This window comes from Triturus cristatus, chromosome 12, assembly GCF_964204655.1.
Source record: "Triturus cristatus chromosome 12, aTriCri1.1, whole genome shotgun sequence".
In the NCBI taxonomy this organism is placed as follows: domain Eukaryota; kingdom Metazoa; phylum Chordata; class Amphibia; order Caudata; family Salamandridae; genus Triturus; species Triturus cristatus.
In genome coordinates this window covers 644,257,415-644,276,775 of record NC_140595.1, presented here as the reverse complement: position 1 = coordinate 644,276,775, position 19,361 = coordinate 644,257,415, and the positions used below count along the sequence as shown (strand labels likewise).

General features: G+C 43.5%; 1 protein-coding gene across 1 annotated transcript in view; it reads right to left on the bottom strand.

Annotated features, from left to right (window-relative positions):
- Nucleotides 1-19,361, bottom strand: part of CRISPLD2 (cysteine rich secretory protein LCCL domain containing 2) — a 143,577-nt gene that overhangs the window by 40,773 nt on the left and 83,443 nt on the right. Inside the window, exons 10-13 of the mRNA XM_085638618.1 lie at nucleotides 18,723-18,853; nucleotides 17,450-17,493; nucleotides 14,277-14,349; nucleotides 12,789-12,864 (exon numbers count right to left, since the gene is read on the bottom strand). Of these exons, the coding sequence (XP_085494744.1) occupies nucleotides 12,789-12,864; nucleotides 14,277-14,349; nucleotides 17,450-17,493; nucleotides 18,723-18,853 (324 nt within the window). The remainder of the gene's footprint in view (nucleotides 1-12,788; nucleotides 12,865-14,276; nucleotides 14,350-17,449; nucleotides 17,494-18,722; nucleotides 18,854-19,361) is intronic.

Here is a 19,361-nt window from a genome sequence, read left to right as displayed (position 1 = left end):
TTGCATTGGTTGGAGGCTGTCTACATGTCCCTTTAGCACATCATACACGCAGTGCAGTATTTATAGGTTATGTTCAGGTGTCTGGCTGCATTGTGCATATGATGCTCAAATTGCAGTGTGTATTATTTGTGTGTCTAAACTAGGCACATTATAAAATAGTGTAGTTTTTACAGTGCATATGTCTGGTAACCCTGCACAGGCAACACCTAGTGAAATGTTTGCTGCCTCTGTCTGTCTGCACTGAGCATATCATAAACATAGAGCGCTATTTACAGATGTCTTTTTGTGTCTGCACTAAACAAGATACAAACAGTGCAGTATTTAGGCGTATGTCTGGTGCTCTAAGCGTGACACATAGTCCAGTGTGTGCTGTCTATGTCTGACTGTACTAAGGGAAAACTTTAAACGATGCGTTGTTTACAGTTGTGTCTGGCTGCACTGAGCACATGATACAAATTGCGCAGGAGTCAGTATCCACGTGGCTACACTACGCACACAACGCTTATTACCATCATACACATACAGAGTGACCTACTGTCTCCTTTGTAAACGTAAATACAATGAAAGGTGGAGGTGGTACATGTGACGTCGTGAAATGTTTGCAGTCGCATTTTCAGTGTTCTGAAGAGAAAGAAGGGTGGGTGTATTGTGAAAGTAACACGGGGAAGTAGTGGAGTGTGCGAGGAAAAGTGAAGGAGCGGAAAGAAGCCATTCCCTGTTTGTTTGTGTGCTTAGAAATGCCACGATGGGCGGAGCCAGGCAGCACATAGGGCAATTTGTGTGAGCCCGGGAGCCGAATATGCTATCAGGATCTGCACCGAGCGGTATAAGACAATGCCAGGGCAGAGGCAGAAGGAACAGGGGCATTTCCAGCATTGTGGTCGTTGTCACAATAACACACACCGTGTGACTAGCGTCGCACGGCACAGGATGAGGAACGTGATCTCACTGGAGTAGACTCGGTAGGGGATCGTGGCCACTTACTGCTTGGTGGTTCCACAAAATGCTTGTATGGCGTGCCGTGCATGCTCTTGTGGAAAGATAGCTCACTGGGTCGATGGTTGCGCTGCAGCGATCGGTGAGTAAACTACATCATAGTTTCCAACTCCATCCGAAACCTTGTATGCTTCCGAGGTGGGTAAAACGCGCCCAGAAGCGCCTGTTGTTACACTACTTGCGTATGTACCCTAGGGTCTGGCTATTAAATGAAAAATATGATGTTTCATATTTAGAAACGCTAGCAAAATGGGAGAAACGTGGACCCAAGATGCAGAGGTGAGATCACGTGTCTGAAAGCTTGCAGTAGTGTTTCTGCAGAAAGGCCTTCTCCCAGGTGCCGCCTGAAGGCTGAGTCCCATGTATCGGCCCCTTTAACAGATAACCCACCCTTACGCAGCGGGTTATTGTGCATGCTGCAGAGAACAGTGTACTTCATCCCCGAGGTCGGGTCAGCCTAAAATGGCAACACGCCATCACCCTATCAAAGCCGGTGACGTGTGAAAAATCTTTGGTGCCCCCCGTTAGATTCTGCGTCAGAGCTAGGCGTTACTGTTAATAAGAAATAATTCCACACGTGCAATAGAAGTGTGTAACAGTTTAAATCCTGCCCAATGAGTAGTCTTAAAACATACCATAAAGATGTTGTGCTTTTTTGCGGTTTGTTAGCTAAATAAAAGGAAAGCAGCTTGTTGAAAGTGCTGATTTCACATTTAAAATTTTCTATATCATGGTTAAGTGTTTCTTACTGTAAACAAAGCAAAATAATGTAATGCAATTTGTCCGGCATTTTCTGGTGCACAATTTCAGTTTGAAAGAAAAAGTGTTAACACTATTCCGTATGACATAAGCAGAAATAAATTGTGCAAATTAAAAGGCACTTTTTTGCACCGGTGCTTGTAGTAGTGCCATTGAGTGCCGATAAAGTGCAGATGAGATAGCTATAAAAACCTCTGCATGCAGCGCTGGGTCCTAAACGAATGCAAATAAGCAGAGTTGATAGCCGTGGACTGCCACGCCACTAAACCACGCTGTCTTCTCACCGTGAGCTTATTCAGTCATCCTTCATTTAAGCCGCGCCCTCCCAGATACTGTGCGTCCGAGGAAAAAATTACTTTCTTCTAGGGCCCTTCTATAGAGCAAACAGGTAAGGAATACGGTGCGGCCGGGCTGTGAACTATGCACAGTCCCAAACAGACAGAGTGCACATTCTCTGTCTAGCCCAGTGTCAAGCGAGGCAGCGAGCGACGCTTTCCTTCAAGGGTCAAGGAAGAGGATTTCCAGGCCGCCTACAAAACAAGCAAATATATATACACACGAGGGAAACCATTAAACCATGACAGTAATATAACTAATTTGGCTTCTCAGTGTTGCTTTGTGTTTTCTGTTGTACTGAATTCTCCTCTTCCAACAAACACATACTTTTGCACAGAACTAAAAAAAAACAAGCATCAATCTGTTATCTTTATGGGGCCATGTGTTTCTAATTAGCGTGGTCTTGACGAAACCAAGATTTCCTTCGAGAGGTCGGTGGCAGTGCGGTCCTTCACCCTAATTAGAAACACATGGCCCCATAAAGATACGAAAGTGCTTTGTGACAGCCGCAAAGCAAACGAGCCAGTCCCGATCGGCCGGAGGAAAAGGCGAAAGTGCGTTACCAAAAAACCCTCATTTCCAATGGCAGGCCACCGTTTAGCATAAATGCCAGCCAATGAAAATGAGGGGCGGGGCTTCAAGTCCCCTTCTCAAATCTACTCTCCTACAAAATCTCTCGCCCAGCGAGCAGCGCTTTGCGCTGCAACGCCAGGCGGGACCTAAAAAAAAGTTTGGGACTGTGCACTTTTCTTTCCAAATTAAGCATCTGGGAAATTGTTTGACCGTGGAACAGTAGAGGAGAAGATACTGTTAGCATTTAGAGTGCCATTGTCCCTAAAGGAAGATAGGAAAATGGCCGTCGAGTAGTAAAAGACAGCCTTAGTTCCAGAGCAATGGGGCACCCTGGTCCACTAAACCAGCTACACTCCTGCTGTCCCAAGAGCATTTAGACAAACTATGCACTAGGTAGGTATTCTTTCTGATATTCTGAGAAACATTCGGCCACAATCAGAGTTTCCTATCCAGATTCTGAAATAAAAAATAAAAAAATATTGTATGCTTCACAATTTTTGCTGTTCCCATTCCATTCATGACTAAGACAGGGGGATAGTTGTTCGAGCATTCAAAATGAAGTTCTTCGAGTTGTGTTCTTGGACTGGCTTTGTGGCTTCCAGAACTACTGATGCTAAGGGGCACAGAGCAAATTCAGCATCAAACCACATGGGTGACGTATTGTCTGTCATGGTCCAGCAGAAGCCCTCACCACCTAGTAGGAGAGACGACTACCCCTGCATGTGCCGTAATGAGTGGTTATGGGATGAGCTGGGCTCACCCCACCACAGGCAGTGCAGTGCTTCATCACAAAAGCTGGCTGCAGATAAAGATAGCCCTTGTGGAGGTTAAATTCCCTTCCTCTGAGGTCCTACCAAGCCAGTGGTTCTTCACCGGACTTCTATAGATGTCAAGATTCCTTTGAAGGCACAATTGGGTCTTGCAGGCCCATGACAGCTTAAACAGTGTTCCTGCCCAGCCAGAATCTCTACACCAAATTCCAGTCGTTACAAGGTTTTTCACTAAAATGGGGAATTACTGATGAGACCCGGAGTTACCAGTTCCTTTTAAAAACTGTTTTCCCATAATTCAGCAACAAAAAAAAAAACATTTTTCACCTGCCATAAGTAGGTGTAAAGTGTATGCATTAAGGGGTTGCAGGCAGTGTTTAATTTGAGCCGGTGGTTGCAGATGGGCCTCATCAGCACTCATTTTTGGGAACCAGCTCATATTTTTCAAAATAGGACTGACATAAAGAAAGAGTGAAAAATACACAAGGTAGAAAGAAAGAAGATGGGAAAATGTAAAACATGTGAGAAAGAGAATGCAGGGTAGAAAAATGACCTGCAAGAGGGAGGTAAAGGAGCAGGAGTGTCTGGCATTGGATTCAAGAGGACACCAGCACTGGACTGGCTCTTTAATCTACTGGGCGTTTCCCCAGTGGGATGCAGTCATTGGAGGCCAGATCTGAAAACCCTGGGACGCTACTGGTGACAGACTCTTCCCACAGCTCTCAGAGGTTAATTACAGCAAGCACAGGGCACTTCAAGAGAGAGAGAGAATAAAATAAGGGAGAGATGGATGGAGAGCAAGAGATCAGACAGGACGAAGGAGGGATAAAAATGATGCATTATAAGAAACAGAGTGAGCAGAGGACCACAGAGGGGCTGATTTGGGCATTTTTGCCAAGGGTGTTTTTGGTTCGAAAGGAACAGGTAAAATAAGACTACACAGCATTGGGGTTCGGCACCCCCTGGCTGTGGTTTCTAAACAATCCTTTGGGGCCCAGCAGTTATTGTTTCACAAATTAAGCACTGGCTGCAGAGCATGCTTTTGCATCTCCTGAGTGAGCATTGCCAGATTTCCTGACCCTGATCATGGGCAGTGCCAGCCAACTGCTACCTCTGACTACCCCAAATTGACATAGACGCCGTAATTTGGATTTCATTTGAGTCAAAAGACACAACATTTCTCTACGTTACATGACATTTAATAATCTTCGTAAACCATTGGTACTCGCAAACATTTTCTCAAAGGCCACAAAGTATGGTCTGTGGTGCACCCGAGGGCTGAACTGATGCCAGCATGGTGGGAGTGGGGCTTTGTAGTGGGGGGCAGTGGGTTATGGGTTTTAGGGGAAGTGAATCATGGTGTGGTCAGTGAGTCGTGGAGTTGTTTTGAGTGTTGCATTCCATGCTGTCCTCTAAACGTAGCCCCTGGTGTCTAATAAGTCATAGATTTGACAATACTGTGTTATGCTGTCTTTGAATGGATATCCCTCTTCCACACCTTGGGGTTAGCCTTCTCTGCTTGCTATCGTTATATTGAGAGAGTCAAGTGTGAAAAAGAAGCAACTTGATTATTGCTTTGGAATGAAGTAGAATTGCACATGTGAAATCAGAAAAACTAGAATCAATCCCGGCCTCCCTACTTGACTAACTTGTGTGACCCGAGGCAGTTGTCTAATTTTATTTTGCCTCCTTTTTAGGTCTCGCCTGAGCCAGCTCTTTGGCGCTGCTCTGGCGAGAGCTTTAGTAAACGGGGGATTTGGAAGTGCAAACTAGTGCTTTTCAGGCCTCCAAATGCAGTGTATGTGCGCCGGGCGGGCGCGCGCACCATTTGGCAGCCTGCCTGATCACTTTCGCAGCAGCTTTCATGTTCTCAGTGAGCCGCGCGGCCACTGAGAACATCAAAGCGGCTGCGAAAGTGATCACCATTTGCCACCCCCTCCCTTATCCCACTTCTCTTCTCCCTCGCATACTTGCCTCGTTCCTCCGTTGTCCCTTTGTAGCCCTAACGTAAAGTTCACTTAAAACCCCACTTCTCTTCTCCCTCGTCAACACACTACTGACCCTCTCTTGTTTATGTAGTAGTAGTATATCCCGCTCTCGAGTCAGCAGCGCCATAGCCTCTCCACTAATACTTGTTTAACTTTACTTCCTGGAATGACTCGCTTAAATTGAAATAAATGAGCTTGAGAAAGAAACGTGTTTTCCGTTTTCTGTTGAATCTAATCTAACACCTGCACACATGCATTTTGGGGCAGCTGTCACTTTCGCAACGGAAGTCCGTTCCCCATGCTCTAACGTTGTGGCGATGGGGTACATTCCTGCAAGTATAACACAGCTACAGTTTGATTCGATATTATACAATTAAACTTAACTTTTGAGGAAAGATATTGACCAAAACAAACTTTTAGTGAAACAATCACTTTCCCTTGCCTTTTATGTTGTGTGATTTATGTTATAATGTGTCTCACGTAGTGTTGCACGTTGCGTTTCATGTTGCTTATCGTTTTATGCTGTATTTCAATACACACATGCTCAAATCACACATTTACAGTGCATCATTCAACCTAATTGTATTCACATCACGTCTCAGTGTTTGTTTTGCCTTTACGACTTTATCGGTGACCCATGGCACTGTTAATGGGAGTGACCAACAAACTGGAATACTACAAAACAGATATCTACGTTTCATGGCTCCAAAAAACAATACAATACCGTTAAAAATAAGGTACACTATCAAAACCAGCTACAATAAATAATGTCACGTCGAAAGCTAAATGTCTAACTTACTACTAGTTTATTATAGAAAGCATTACTGTTTAGTGTAGGTATAGTTTCTGAAGTGTGATCCAGCAGTTAGAGGGTGGTGAGACCGGCTGCGGCTGGACAAGAAAAGGAGCAGATGTGTTTCAGCAGCTCCCCAGCTCTTTTACATTATGCTGTGTTGGCTGTATAGTTAATGCAAAAAGAACAACTGATGGACAGAATGCAGAACAATGTCATACATTCACCTCAATACAGAGATCTGGGCCTAAATCCATTGTTTTTTTGCTCCCCATGCCTTTCCAGTTCAGACCCAGCCATATGCAATTCAGTCTTGACCCTGTTCCCCATGGTAACAGTCCAGCCCGAACTACCAGGCCAGGTCCTCCCTGTACTGAAAACAAGCATCCTGGAACTGGTTTCGGGTCATCACCCCTCATCAGCCAGGATAGCTTGACTCCAGTGGCATGGCGAGCACGGAATCCACCTCTGGGCATACCTGTCCCACTCCGGGTGACAAATGCAACAAGCATTGGCATAGCCAATAGGTCTCGCCTTTGGGACCTTATAAGTATTTAGTTATGCAGCACAATATCCTTGGTGCAACAACATCAACTGTTGCATGGCTAAACACTTATAAGGTCCCAAAGGCGAGACCTATTGGCTATGCCAATGCTTGTTCTTCATTGTGACATATAAGAGCACCTTGAAATACATGAGTTCAAGATATACACTGTCTCTTGTGTTTGATCCAATACCCTATAATGTTGTCCATGTGTAATAACAACCAAGGCCACCCAGAGGTTTCCATGTGACAAATGACCTGCCTCTTAGTTCACTTTGTTGTGCAAGTGGGAGGAGGCATGAACGTTTCTTCATTTATCAGTTGAAAACTGTCAGTTTAAAAAAATACTTCTGAATGATGTACTAAGGTGAAACGTGTCTGTCTGTTCATTAAAAACACATTTTTGTTGAATTCTGAAGAAACTGCATTGTGTTTTTGGTTTCATGATTTCTTTAAAAATTAATCTCTTAAAGTTAAGTGGTGAAGGACCCCTTATTTGCTGCTTCTCTTTTCCCTTGGTTAACATGTAAATAAACGCGTGCCCCTTTATTTCATATCCTTCTGAATGTTAGTGCTGTCTCGAATAAACAGCAGTCCAGTGCGGTCTATCAGCTGGGGGCCGTATGTGAAGGTCAGGAGGGCCGCGTGCGGCCCCCGGGTCGTACTTTGACTATCACTGCGGGGTAAGAGTTTACACAAGATATTGAAACCCATGCTTGCCAGCCTCGCTGCAGCGCGTGCTCAGCGGGTTCGAACGGCGCAGGACGCAGAGCCGTAGAAGGCGCTTGTGTTACGCACGCACACTTGTGAAGTTATCACAGTCAAGTGCGGTAATGGCGTTACGCGTCAGGGCTTCAAACGGCTTGAAGGATTCTTAGCAACCAGACGACAAATTGTATCCCTGAAATGCTGTTCCAAGAAACATCCGATAAGTACGCTGAACTGGGCACCACAGTTTGTGCCAACACAAAGCTGGCATGGCTTTGAAATTCCACTGCGCCGCTCAGACTCAACATGGAGGGAACAAATTGACTTTCCACCCGGTGAAAATAACTACAGAGATCGCACCAGTGGCGACGGGAGTTTGGAGTGGCATTTCGGAAAGGCACAGTCTGCAAGGGTGCAATGCCTGCTCCACCGGACAAGTGTGAAAACAATGCTACTGATGAGAACAAAATTAACTAGCCGCACCAGTCGATCCAAATGTTTGTGCATGTTTTGGTGAACAAGTATGGATGCTAGTGACAGATCAACATCTGTGCCACTACGGCATGAAAAAGGACAATCATCTACGCAACCAGTGTCACACAAAGGGGGCTGTTTTGTGTGGTGCCTCGTGTGACGCAGAGCATTCCCTTGGTTTAGGTACCATTAGAAAATCCCGCTGGAGGAGTGGGAAATTGTGCTGCACAGTGCAAGCGGCACGCAATCCTTAGAAAATCTAGGCCAAAGTGGGTGTGCAACATGCACCAGTTCAATGTATGCCACTCAAAACATCAGTGCAAAAGTTCACCAATGTAGTCTATATAATCTGACATTTGTGAAATTTCACCAATTGACACACGCTGTTTAACTGACTATTTCGGTTTTCACAAGCGCAAATATGATGCTAAATCATTTTTCCCACACTGTTAAGCCTTTAGGCCAGCCAACAAGTTTGCTAATGTAAGACAGGCAGCTCACAGTGAAGTTTTACACAGGGCTTTAAGTGGGATTGAAAAACTGAGGGGTCTCTCAAAGGGGCTTTATATATAATTAAGGGCATGGCTTAAAACATTTATGCTAAAAATATGTGCTCAGCATAATGTTCCGCCCGACTGGTGTTTTGCTGCTTCTGTTATTGCCTCCACATAAGTAACATTACACCTACAACAAGCCAGGACTATTGGCTTTGTCAAAGGTTGTTAGTTGGATAAGACATAGGTACTACCTACATGCATACATACAACTTTGGCTTTTTTGTATATAATATTGAAAATGCTTTAGTTCTTGCGCGAGAGGTTGTGGCGTAATTGCCAGAGCTGCCAAGTTTGGAGCTGAGGCAGCAGGTTTGAGCCTCAGCATCGGCTCAACATCTTGTGTTTCTGGGCAAACCACTTAATCGCCCCTGCCTACCGAAAAATAAATGAATATGTCCTTGTTGGTGCTCATGTAAAGCACTTCGAGTTTTGTAACATAGAACTGCAAAAACATAAAAGATACATCAAAAACAGTGAACTGCTGCAGAGTTAAGATTTTTTTTCATTCTGAGAGTGAAGGCGGGAATGGAGAGCCCAATAGGGACCCGTCTCGGCACCTGATTTTGACAACTGCCGATGCTGAGCCCCGGCAGGACCCGGCCCACTTAAAAGCCCTGGTTTTACACATTAGGTATTTGAAGGGATTCATCACAGAAAAAAGTGAATTAAATATTAGCACAGCTGGAAGGGACATGTGGAGCAGCAGCTCCTCCACTAAGGCAGAGGTGTCTGCTTTTCAGCAGCGCAAACAAATTAAATAAAAATAAAATGGTAAAAACGCAATGTTATTATAATTTTATTTTTCCGTACTGACTCAGTGCTAGGTGCTGGCGCAGGGCTGGGCTGTCCAGAGCAGCGGGAAGAGTGGTAGGCACTCTCTAAGTGCGCATGATGGTTTGGCTGCCCATCTTGGGCAGTCAGTCATGCACACTTAGCATGTTCTCCACCACCCGGCTGCATTGAACAACCTGGGTGGAGAACATGCACAGGTTCTCAGTCCCTGTCTGACCATCGAACCATGGCGCTCAGACCAATCATGACGGTGCGGTCATGCTGGTGACAGCAGCGTCGTGATTGGCTTAGGGGAGCCTGTGTGATTCCTGCTTCTGGTACTCGTCAGGATGGAAGAGGAGAGACGACAGAGGAGAGACAGCGGCCATTAAGAGGTAAGTGTAATATATATATTTTTTCACCTCCCCCTCCCGCCTCGCCACCCCTGGTCTGTGTTAGCTGCCACTGGCATATGTCATATGTGGTGTACGCAGTACTTGGTGCAAAGAATATGGTAAGCATGTGCACACTGCCCTTGTCATGGTTCAGACAGTACACTACGTGCCTAGAAACCTATATCGAATTAGAGCTATACACTGCGTTGTAATGCCCTGGAGTAGGGGAAAGCTACTTAGATTTACAATCTTTCCTGTCTCCATGTCATATACGGACCTGCCAAGAGAATTCTTCACCAAATGCAGTGAGTCCTTCTAAGGTATTTGTCTGTGAAGCACTCATGAAAGAGGGCCAGGTAATCTTTCTATTATTATAAATAGAAATCCTAGAAACGACGTGATAGTTTATAGTAAAAATTCTAATCGCTCCATATCATATGACACTAATTCAGGATCAGTATTTAAATGCCTTAGAAACATGAGACATCCTTTCACGAGTTGTATTAAAAAAGATATTGTTTATGTACCAAAGCAATGCATCCTGGGTGTTGTAGTCTTGGCTGGTCCCACAAAATGTTACATTACAGTATCAAATTGCAATGATTTCTCAAAAACTACAGGAATGGAAACACTGTGTCACCCTATTCCATCAGTACCACTTTAATCTGCCTGCCTTATATTAGCCACTTTGAACTAAGGTCTTGCCTCACTCCAGGGCCTATGCCATGATGGGTGGTCCATTGTAGGCAATGGAATGAGGGCAACCATTATTTGTAGCACGAAGGTGGTTTGCATTGCTTGTGGCCCCTCTGATTGCACAGGAAGCATATGGCATGCTGGTGGAGTGAAAAAGACCCCAACACCAGTGACACACCCTAAATGACGGCGGATTACAGAGATGCACTATTCTTCGAATTCCGAGCTGAGATGCCAAGGACTGAATGGGACTGCAGCAGTAAGCTCTCACACTAGTTATGACAACAAGAGGGCACAGTGAAGGGATGCCGTGCGCAGTTAGGTAAGAACCAATCTGGGCATTGTTACAGGTTCAACGCAGCATGTATAAGTCAAGCTCATGATATATTATGTTATTTTATATTATCAGCATTTGCAGATCCCCTTCCACTAGTAATATTGCAAGTAAGCACTTTCCTAATTTGGGCACTACTTGTATTAGGCAGGAACCACACTTAAGAAAATATTACAACCAGTAGTTGGAGGTTGTAGATGACACCACATCTAGAACCCTTGAGGATAGGTAGCTTTATCAGAAGGATCGAACAGTGTCTTCTTCGGATAGCGCTATAGGGCCACGCTAACATTTTCTAGCAGCAAACTCCGCAGTCGGAGAGCACAGTTGCAAATGGCATGGTTTGCAGTTTTGTCTTTTTTCACTTTTGGAATTTCCTCATTTCAGAGAATGTCACTTGTGTTTTGTACACACCGTTTCCCGCAGTTAGTTTGGTCATGCGGGTACGTTGGTCATAAGAAGGATGACTTTATCCCATTTTCTTTTGGCAGACAGTGTATAGTGATCGGAATAGGTGTGATAAATCAGGGGCGGCTCCTCCACTTGGGCGGAGGAGCGTTGCCCCACTGCTCTCTCGCACTGCGAGAAGCAGAAACATAAAATGGTATTTTAAATACCATTTTATGTTTCTGCTTCTCGCACTGCGGAACGCAGAAGGGTATGCCTGGTTGGGGGCAGGTGGTCCTCCAGGAGTCCATGGAAGTAGTGGCTTGCCCACTCTGAGTGCGCTGACTGTTTGGTCGGCCCCAGGGCTAACCAAACCAGTCATACGCACTCTGCATTTTGTCTATGTAGGCTGCATGCAGCCTACATAGAGAAAATGGCCTACCCATAGACGCCTGTGGGGTCGGCGTCCTAGCCAATCACAATGCTGCCATTGCAGCATTGTGATTGGCTTAGGGGAGGAGAGGGAGGCTGCCTGCTTCCTGTAAGGCGGCGGCGCAGAGAGAGGAGACGCAACGCGGGACCAGAGGCCAAAGTAAGTTTAAATGTATTATTATTATTTTTTAATTACACCCCCCCCTCCCCGCGCGACCCCCCCTACCCAGAGAGTCATGCCGGACGCAACTGTGTGATATAATCCATGCTTTTGGTTAAAGCTACCAACATGGCAGCTAGATGAAGGCCATCTTTTAATGGAGCACTGAAGGTTTGGGGTGGACCCCTCAGAATGGATTTTCACCTACCAAATTGAGATACACGCATGGCTTATATTTTTCAGTAAGTGCAGTTTTTGTTGCATGGATTTAAATAATTTCAAACTATGGTTCTGCATGTGGCAAAGTATCGAGGGGTTTTGGTATGACTTAATTATTTATGTTAATCTTCTAGGTTTTTGTCATTTCTAGATGTTAGGAAATCTCTGGATTTTTCCGTTTCAGCGGCCCTTTGATACAGTGAAAAGTCATGAGAATAGCCTCACAGAAAACGTTCAGAAATGGGTGAACAAAATGATATACGGTTTAAACCAAAAGTCGAATGAGGATATGCATTAGAGTTTAATTTGCATTCAGAGGAGGAAATGCGAGACAGAGGGTAAATAATGGAGATACGCAAGCCCTTACAGGAAATAAACAAAGAATGAGAGGCTGCCTTTGTCAGAAGACTGAAAATCATAAGATAAGACTACAGGTAGGGAAAAGGGAGTAGCAAATGTGAGAGAGGAGATCAACACAATAAATGAGTTACAAAAATCTAACACATCAGAGACATGAATAATAAAACCAGGGTATATGAGGACAATGGTGGGTCTTCGAGAAAAGAGCAGGCCGGTCTTCTGCAGACTAACTGGAGTCTGCAGAAGACTAACTGGAGCCAGTTTTGGATTTATAATCCTGGTCTGTGGCTATTTGGGTGACTTCAAACCATGGAGTTGGGATCTCACTCTCACATTTATCAATAACCAGTGGCAATGCTTTCAGACCTCTTTAGCAGTCGCACATGACAGACGGGTAACTCTACTTTGTTGCTGGGGCGCCAGTGGTATGGAATTCCTAGTCAGCATAAGGACACACCGTCCACTCCTGGAGAAAGGCTCTACTTTGCTAGCAAATACCCCAGGCCCAAGGCGTACAAAGAATACAGAGTACTTACGTCTGAATAGATATTGGTGCCGATGACAGGGGCCCAGTGCGCTGGTTCACTTTTACAGTGTGCAGGACAGTAAATTCTGAAAACAGACAAAACATTGATTTACTCTTTATAAAAGTCATCATTACATTTGTGAAGGAAGTTCACCAAGGGGATTTCTTCTAATACCGGCAGAAAATGGAAAAAAGGATCAGATGGAGTACAAGAGGGGATCTCTAAGTCCATGGTAAACTGAACATTACCAACTCATATTGCAAGCACAAGCCTAAAGCACAGGGTGTAGCCAAGAGATTGTTCATTGTTAATTCAAATTTTTGTACAGGGAAATAGCTTTAGTTTAACTCTTCTAATTGCATTACTCTGAAATTAAATGTTTCCTACAAAAATCAATTAACTGGGTTGTTACTGTGGAAAGTACCGCTTTGTATTATACAGATAAAAATAAATGCAACACTTATCAATGCATGTTTCCTACTAAGACACCAAACAGATGCAATCATAGTGGTTAGCTCTGTAGCTTTAACTTTTAACCTCCCAATTCCTAGTAAATATACCACAACTCTTAACCATATACTATTGACGCTATAGTTAAAAAACTTAAAATGTATATGCTCAATCCCATAGACTACACCCTTCACTTCTAACCTTTAAATTCAAAACCCTTAACCCACTCCCTTCATCCCTACACCCTTAAGCTTGTTACCCAAAACATCAACCTTTAACTCTATATCTACACCTTCAACCATGAACACTTAACCCCACCTCAGAACTTCTATACCCTTTCCCCTGCACCACTGTCCTTAACAATTATTCCAAATCCTAAACCTTTAAACCTGAACCTGACACAAACCCCTTTATCATATTTCCATAACCTTTCACCCAAACCCTTAATTCTAAACCCAAAATCCTGAAACATTTTTTCTTATCTCCTACCTTCATACTCTTGATATCTATAACCCTATAACCTAAACCTGATACCCTTAGTACTTAGCCCTATACCCTGAATTGTTAACGCATAGCCATTTAGCCCCAACCTATAACCACTATGCCCAATGCACTTAAATCATTATTGTGGTCCCTTTCATGCTGTCCTTACTTCAGTACATTTAGGGAACACACGTTTTGGGGATTGTTCCTTTTCAAAGAAGTAAGGTTTAGAACTATTAAATAAGACATGTTATTTTTAGAAGTGTTGCCTTTGAAGTTTTGTGGCAATGTTACCCACCAACATTAAATGTGTATCATGGGTGGAAAATAAAAAGAGAAGTGGGGAAAGAAAAAAGAAAAGGTAGATTTTATAACTGCAAGAAGTAAAGAGAAGGACAGAGAAAGAGAAAAAGTAAAAAGTCTGAAAATTAACAAAGGAGAAAGCTAAAGAATGAAAAAATAAGTAAAACAAAGAACGGAAAAAAGAAAATAAACAAAGGAAAGGGGGAAAAGGGAAGCAACAAAAGAATGAAGAAAGAAAGCGAAGAAGTCAACAATTCTTACCTTGGGCAATGGGATGCTGGTTTTTTGAATTGGCACAGTTCAGCTACAGTGGTGTAACAATCCAATGACTGCACTGTAAGGAAATGGAGATAGGAGTGAATTTAGAGGGACAAACCCCTCTCCTTCGTATGAAGAAGCAGTTGGTGAAATGCAGAGTTGATTAGAGGCCTCATACATCGGGTCTAGCGGGCCCTAAAGTCATGTACAAGTAGGTAATAATATAAGAGTGGACAGCAATTGTGGCCATACTCTTGTCAACAATGACACCCCTTTCAGGCTGATTCACTGCTGTTGTCAACAGTTTTGTCATGCAAATGAGTTGTGGGATTAATCCAACCAATGGTTCCAACAAATAGGTCCATCTGATTGAATTGGCGCGTAGGGGCCTATATTGAATAGGAGACGAAAACAAAAGACCGGCTTGGCTCAGCGTGGAATAGTCATTGTTTACTTCTATCAACATTTTTCTAATCTAAACGTTAAAAATTAAAAGAAAACTTCAGTTTTGGCGAGTGCTATTCAAATTCATCGTTGGGTCAAAATATCATTCGTTTTGTCCCCTTGTGATATGAGATCTGCCCCATTTAACTTCTGGTAGATCCTACATCAGCTTGAAGTGCACAATACAAAATGGAAGATGGTAAAAGAAGAACTCAGTAAAGAGCAAATAAAGTTACAACATCAAATTCTTCTTTTAGAAAATATTGATATAATAATGTAAAGTAAAAAAAAGAAGACAAACATGTTTTGGGATTGTTAATGGGGTTAGGCTAAATGTTATACTTAATGTAAGGGGTAGGGAGTGATTCGGAGTTAGGTTTAGCCTAAGAGATAGCACTTGAGTTACTGTCAGGCATTTTCCTTATTTTCTTCATCGTACTTCGTGATTGGTTTCTTTTACTGTATTTCTTCTTTGTTGTATTGTTTATTTTCATATATACACACAGGTTTCACCGTCTCGTGGACTTTGATGCTAATCCCCTTACTTCTCCAACACACCTTTGGAAACGAGAAGTACATTATCACTGAGAAGTGTTAGGCTGCATAAAAACATTTAGCAGCACCCAACCTTTTATGCAGGTAAAGCAGTGCACCTTTAGAAACTTCTTTAGAGTTTGGAGAGAGTGCAAAATTCTCAAAGTTTCTAGAGGAAACTCTAAATACCGTAGGGCTAGTGTTGTGGAGGAAATACAGCGGGTGAATTCAGCTAGCTATTTAGAAACTGGTGTTTATTTTCATCTCCCTCCAAAACTCTATCTGATGCACTCAGTCCACAAGTCTTTTTTTATTCTTTATTTATCATTTAATGTGTTTGGGTCATTTTGGAATGACCCAAATCTTTAAAAAAAAAAAAAAAAAAAACTCAAATAAAGAGGAGACTACTAGGCAATTGATTTTGATGAGTTTAAACTCCTGGTGCACAATCTCTGCAGAGTAACTCAGAAACATTCTTCACTAAGTGTAATAAATGCATAGAGCTGCCTTCTGGTGGAAGTGTCCATTGGTGGTCTGTGTGTAGTAAATTCAAACAGATATAAGACAGCGACTGGGTAGAAATTGCTGAAGAAATCCAAGAGAGATGGTGAGCAGTGTGGATATCCAGGTAATGTCTATCTATATGCAAACAATTTCAATATAAATCAGTCACCTGATGGCGTTTCTGAATATCAGGGGCCGTACTATAGAAAGTGTCCCGGGGGCGCAATGGGCATGTGCGCCAGCTTTGCTCGCCCGAGCATTTTGGTATGCAGAAGGGGCCACAGGCACTTGTGCGGCCTCTTATATAATACAGATAGCACTGGCGCACATATAGCGCTAGCGCTATAACCATAGGGAGTGTCCTCATTTGCATGGGGGCGTGGCCCCATGCAAATCAGGATATCCCTTTGTCTCTGTGATGTATTATAGATGCGGGCGCAGAGGCAAAGAAGCTGTCAGGAGGCGTTTTGACAGTGTGCCACCTCAGGAGGGGCACTGTCAATGCACTACCTGATAGCAGCCCTCTGGAGGGGGAAAGGGGGATCCTATGGGCCTCCGAGACATCCCCTTGCAGGCAGGTGCAGTCACTCACTGCGCCCGCCTTTAAGGGGATCTCTAACCCCCTTAAAAGTGCAGGCGGGTTGCCACCTGCATAGTGAAACATGGAGTGGCTTTGAAGCAGCCGCTCCGTATTTCACCTGAACGCGCTGCCCCTAGGGCAGCACGAGTTCGCGGCTGGCCTGTAGGCAGAAAATTTAATGTAATATGGCGCATTCTCCCTGTTAGCGCCGTGCACACCTTTTGAAAGGTGCACCTGACGTCAACAAGAAAAATGCGCCGCATTACATAGTACGGCCCCAGGGCGGATTAATCCATCTAGGACCTGTGTTGGATACTCTTGAACTATGGAGTTAATTACAGCAGGGAGCACAATGGCAAGGCTAGGTGTGCCTGATGGCCAATGTCTGCCTGTGACAAATGCAGTGGGGAAGGTTACTTCGAGAATGCTATCACTTTTGTTGTTCTCAGTGAGAGGCACTAGGTGACACGAGCGTCCCTGTACATGGATCCTCTTGCTGGCCGCGCCATAGGACGTCAAGCTGCCCCTCGCCAACAATGTGTAATAAGGATGAAATGCACTAAGGGCCGCCTGGATTACTGATTAGTGGACCCTTGGCCTAGTAGGTTGGGCTGGACTTCGCCTTTCAGAAAGGGCCATGCTTTATTTGTACATAGCTTGTTCTTGTCTGTGATTGGACAGATGAGGTTAAAGTAATGAGACAGCATGCACACTGAGTGATTATCAAAGTTAAGATTGGTATGATTAATTTGAGCACTTCATGCAGCACTTTTGATTTTCTCAGACCACAGCTACCTTTAATACCTGTACCTCTGGGTACGGAATCTTTGACAATGAAACTATGTTAGGAGCACAGACTGATTCTTCTCTGCAGCATGTGATACCATTTCCACTGATTAAGTTACACATTAAAAAGGATGACATTTCCTGCAGAGAAGCTGAACCATAATGGAAAGGGAAGGGGCAGACTGCCAGCTTTCCATCAATAGGAACAATGGAGTCTCAGAGACTGGAATAATGACCGAGAAACCAACATATGGAAAGTATAGGGTGATGCATGTAATACCCATGCATTTCTAAGCAATATCATTTACCCTTGCAATAACCATCTTACCTGTCACCTTGGAAACCATGAACGAATTGGAAGCTTTGTATTTGCTGAAAAAAAGACGAAAATAATTCAATTAAAACTGAGAACTTTTAAACCTGGAGATATTATGGTGAACTGTCTTTATCCTGATTATAGGGTGCTCTTCTTCAAAACAAATTAGATGTTTAAAGTATTACTTATTAAGAACATGCTCAAAAGAACCACTGTGCAAAGCATATGTGTGGCAAGATGATCCTTAATCATTACATCAGGAGAGAATAGAGATAAAGAGATGCATCCTTTAGCCAACAGAATATTAAATTTTCCAGAAATTACAAAAATCTGCAGTAATGTGCTACAAACATCATGTACCAGCATATTGTCTGAAGGCAGGGAATACAAGGATCTGGAGATAGGAGAATACATACAAATGCCCATTTTTTATGTATTTTCTCTGTATGGAAAATATGGGCCTGATTTAGCGTTTGGCGAACACGGTGTTCTCTCGCAAATGCGACGGAATACTCTGTTCGCCAAACTCTTGGTTTGTCTGCCTCATTTAGAGACAGGTGGACCATAAGGTTTCCGTCGATGGAACCAGTGCTGGATCAGTCAACAGAAAGCTTCCGCCGAAATCCTGATAGAATAGGGGCGGTTGGTGGAAGAGCATTACACCACCCGCAAAATTTAAGGTGGAGAGTGTCGTTCAATGACTAAGTCTGGGTGATGCAGGAGTAAATTGGAGTAATTTCGCATTATTCTTTTGAAAAGAAATTACAAACAAATTATGCCTGTTTGCATAATTATGAGGAATTTGGCACAAAAATCCTACAGGAGGAGCATTAGAACAATGAACTTCGCGATTGCGAGCCGCTGCAGCTTTTTGAGTTCTATTACATTTTGCACTAATTTCTTATTGCAAAATACATTCTCAGGTCCAGTAACACTAAATGATGGGTTACAATTGTAATTACGCACAACGTTACATAATTTTGCTGTAATTTTGCATAATTAAGATAGAGAACACCAGTAATGACCTAGTGGTGAGGGAGTGAAAAATATAACAATGACCTGCGGAGTGGGGGGAGGTAGGGGGGGTCGTTCGCTTGTTTGTGTTTCAAAAACAAACTCCCAAATGCTCCTTTTGAAGGCTAATTTCCATGTGAACTTTGATAGTAGTTGTGTCACTTCCTAACATGGGCAAACACCAACACGTCCAAGAGAAGGTACTGAAGCAAAAGTATAAGGTTCCCACCAACAGTGTAATGGTACACATGCACTCGGAGTATAGCAGTACCTGAGGGATTCTATGCCGTTCCGCGTGGACTTGACGAAGAACGGTAGCCTTCCCTTCCTGGTGATGTCCACTAGGCCGCCATTGTTGTCCAGGATGCCGTAGTGGATAGCAGCACGGCACAAACTTGAGGTCTACAAAGGACACAGACTGTCAATAATGCACATGATTCATGTTTACAGATCCTGTCACTGCAGCTTCCCGGCTTCCTTCAACAAAGTGAAGTCTTATCCTGAAAGTAGCTGCCACGTTGAATGAGAAGTGTCTTTTTGTTTGTTTTTTAATTCTTATTTTATCCATGCCTCTGTAACCATCCAATATGAAAAATTCATTGTAGAAAGTACGTGTGTGAAACTTTTATGGTCTCTAGAACTGAATAAAGTTATTTTGACTTGACTTGAGAAGTCTAATATAAAGATATCCATAATTAAATATTTCAAATCGAAAACTAACTGTGAAACAAAACCACTTGGGTCAAAGACCTGACAACTATGCCGCGAGGGTCAAAGACTGGGCAATAGCAAGGCCATCTACTGCAGTTTTGGGGGTTAAAAGCATCCGCCTGGTAATACCAGCAACTGTCCCTTAAATATTTAATGAAAGTGAGGGCTATCTTTCTTTTTTATGTTCCATTCTGCTTTG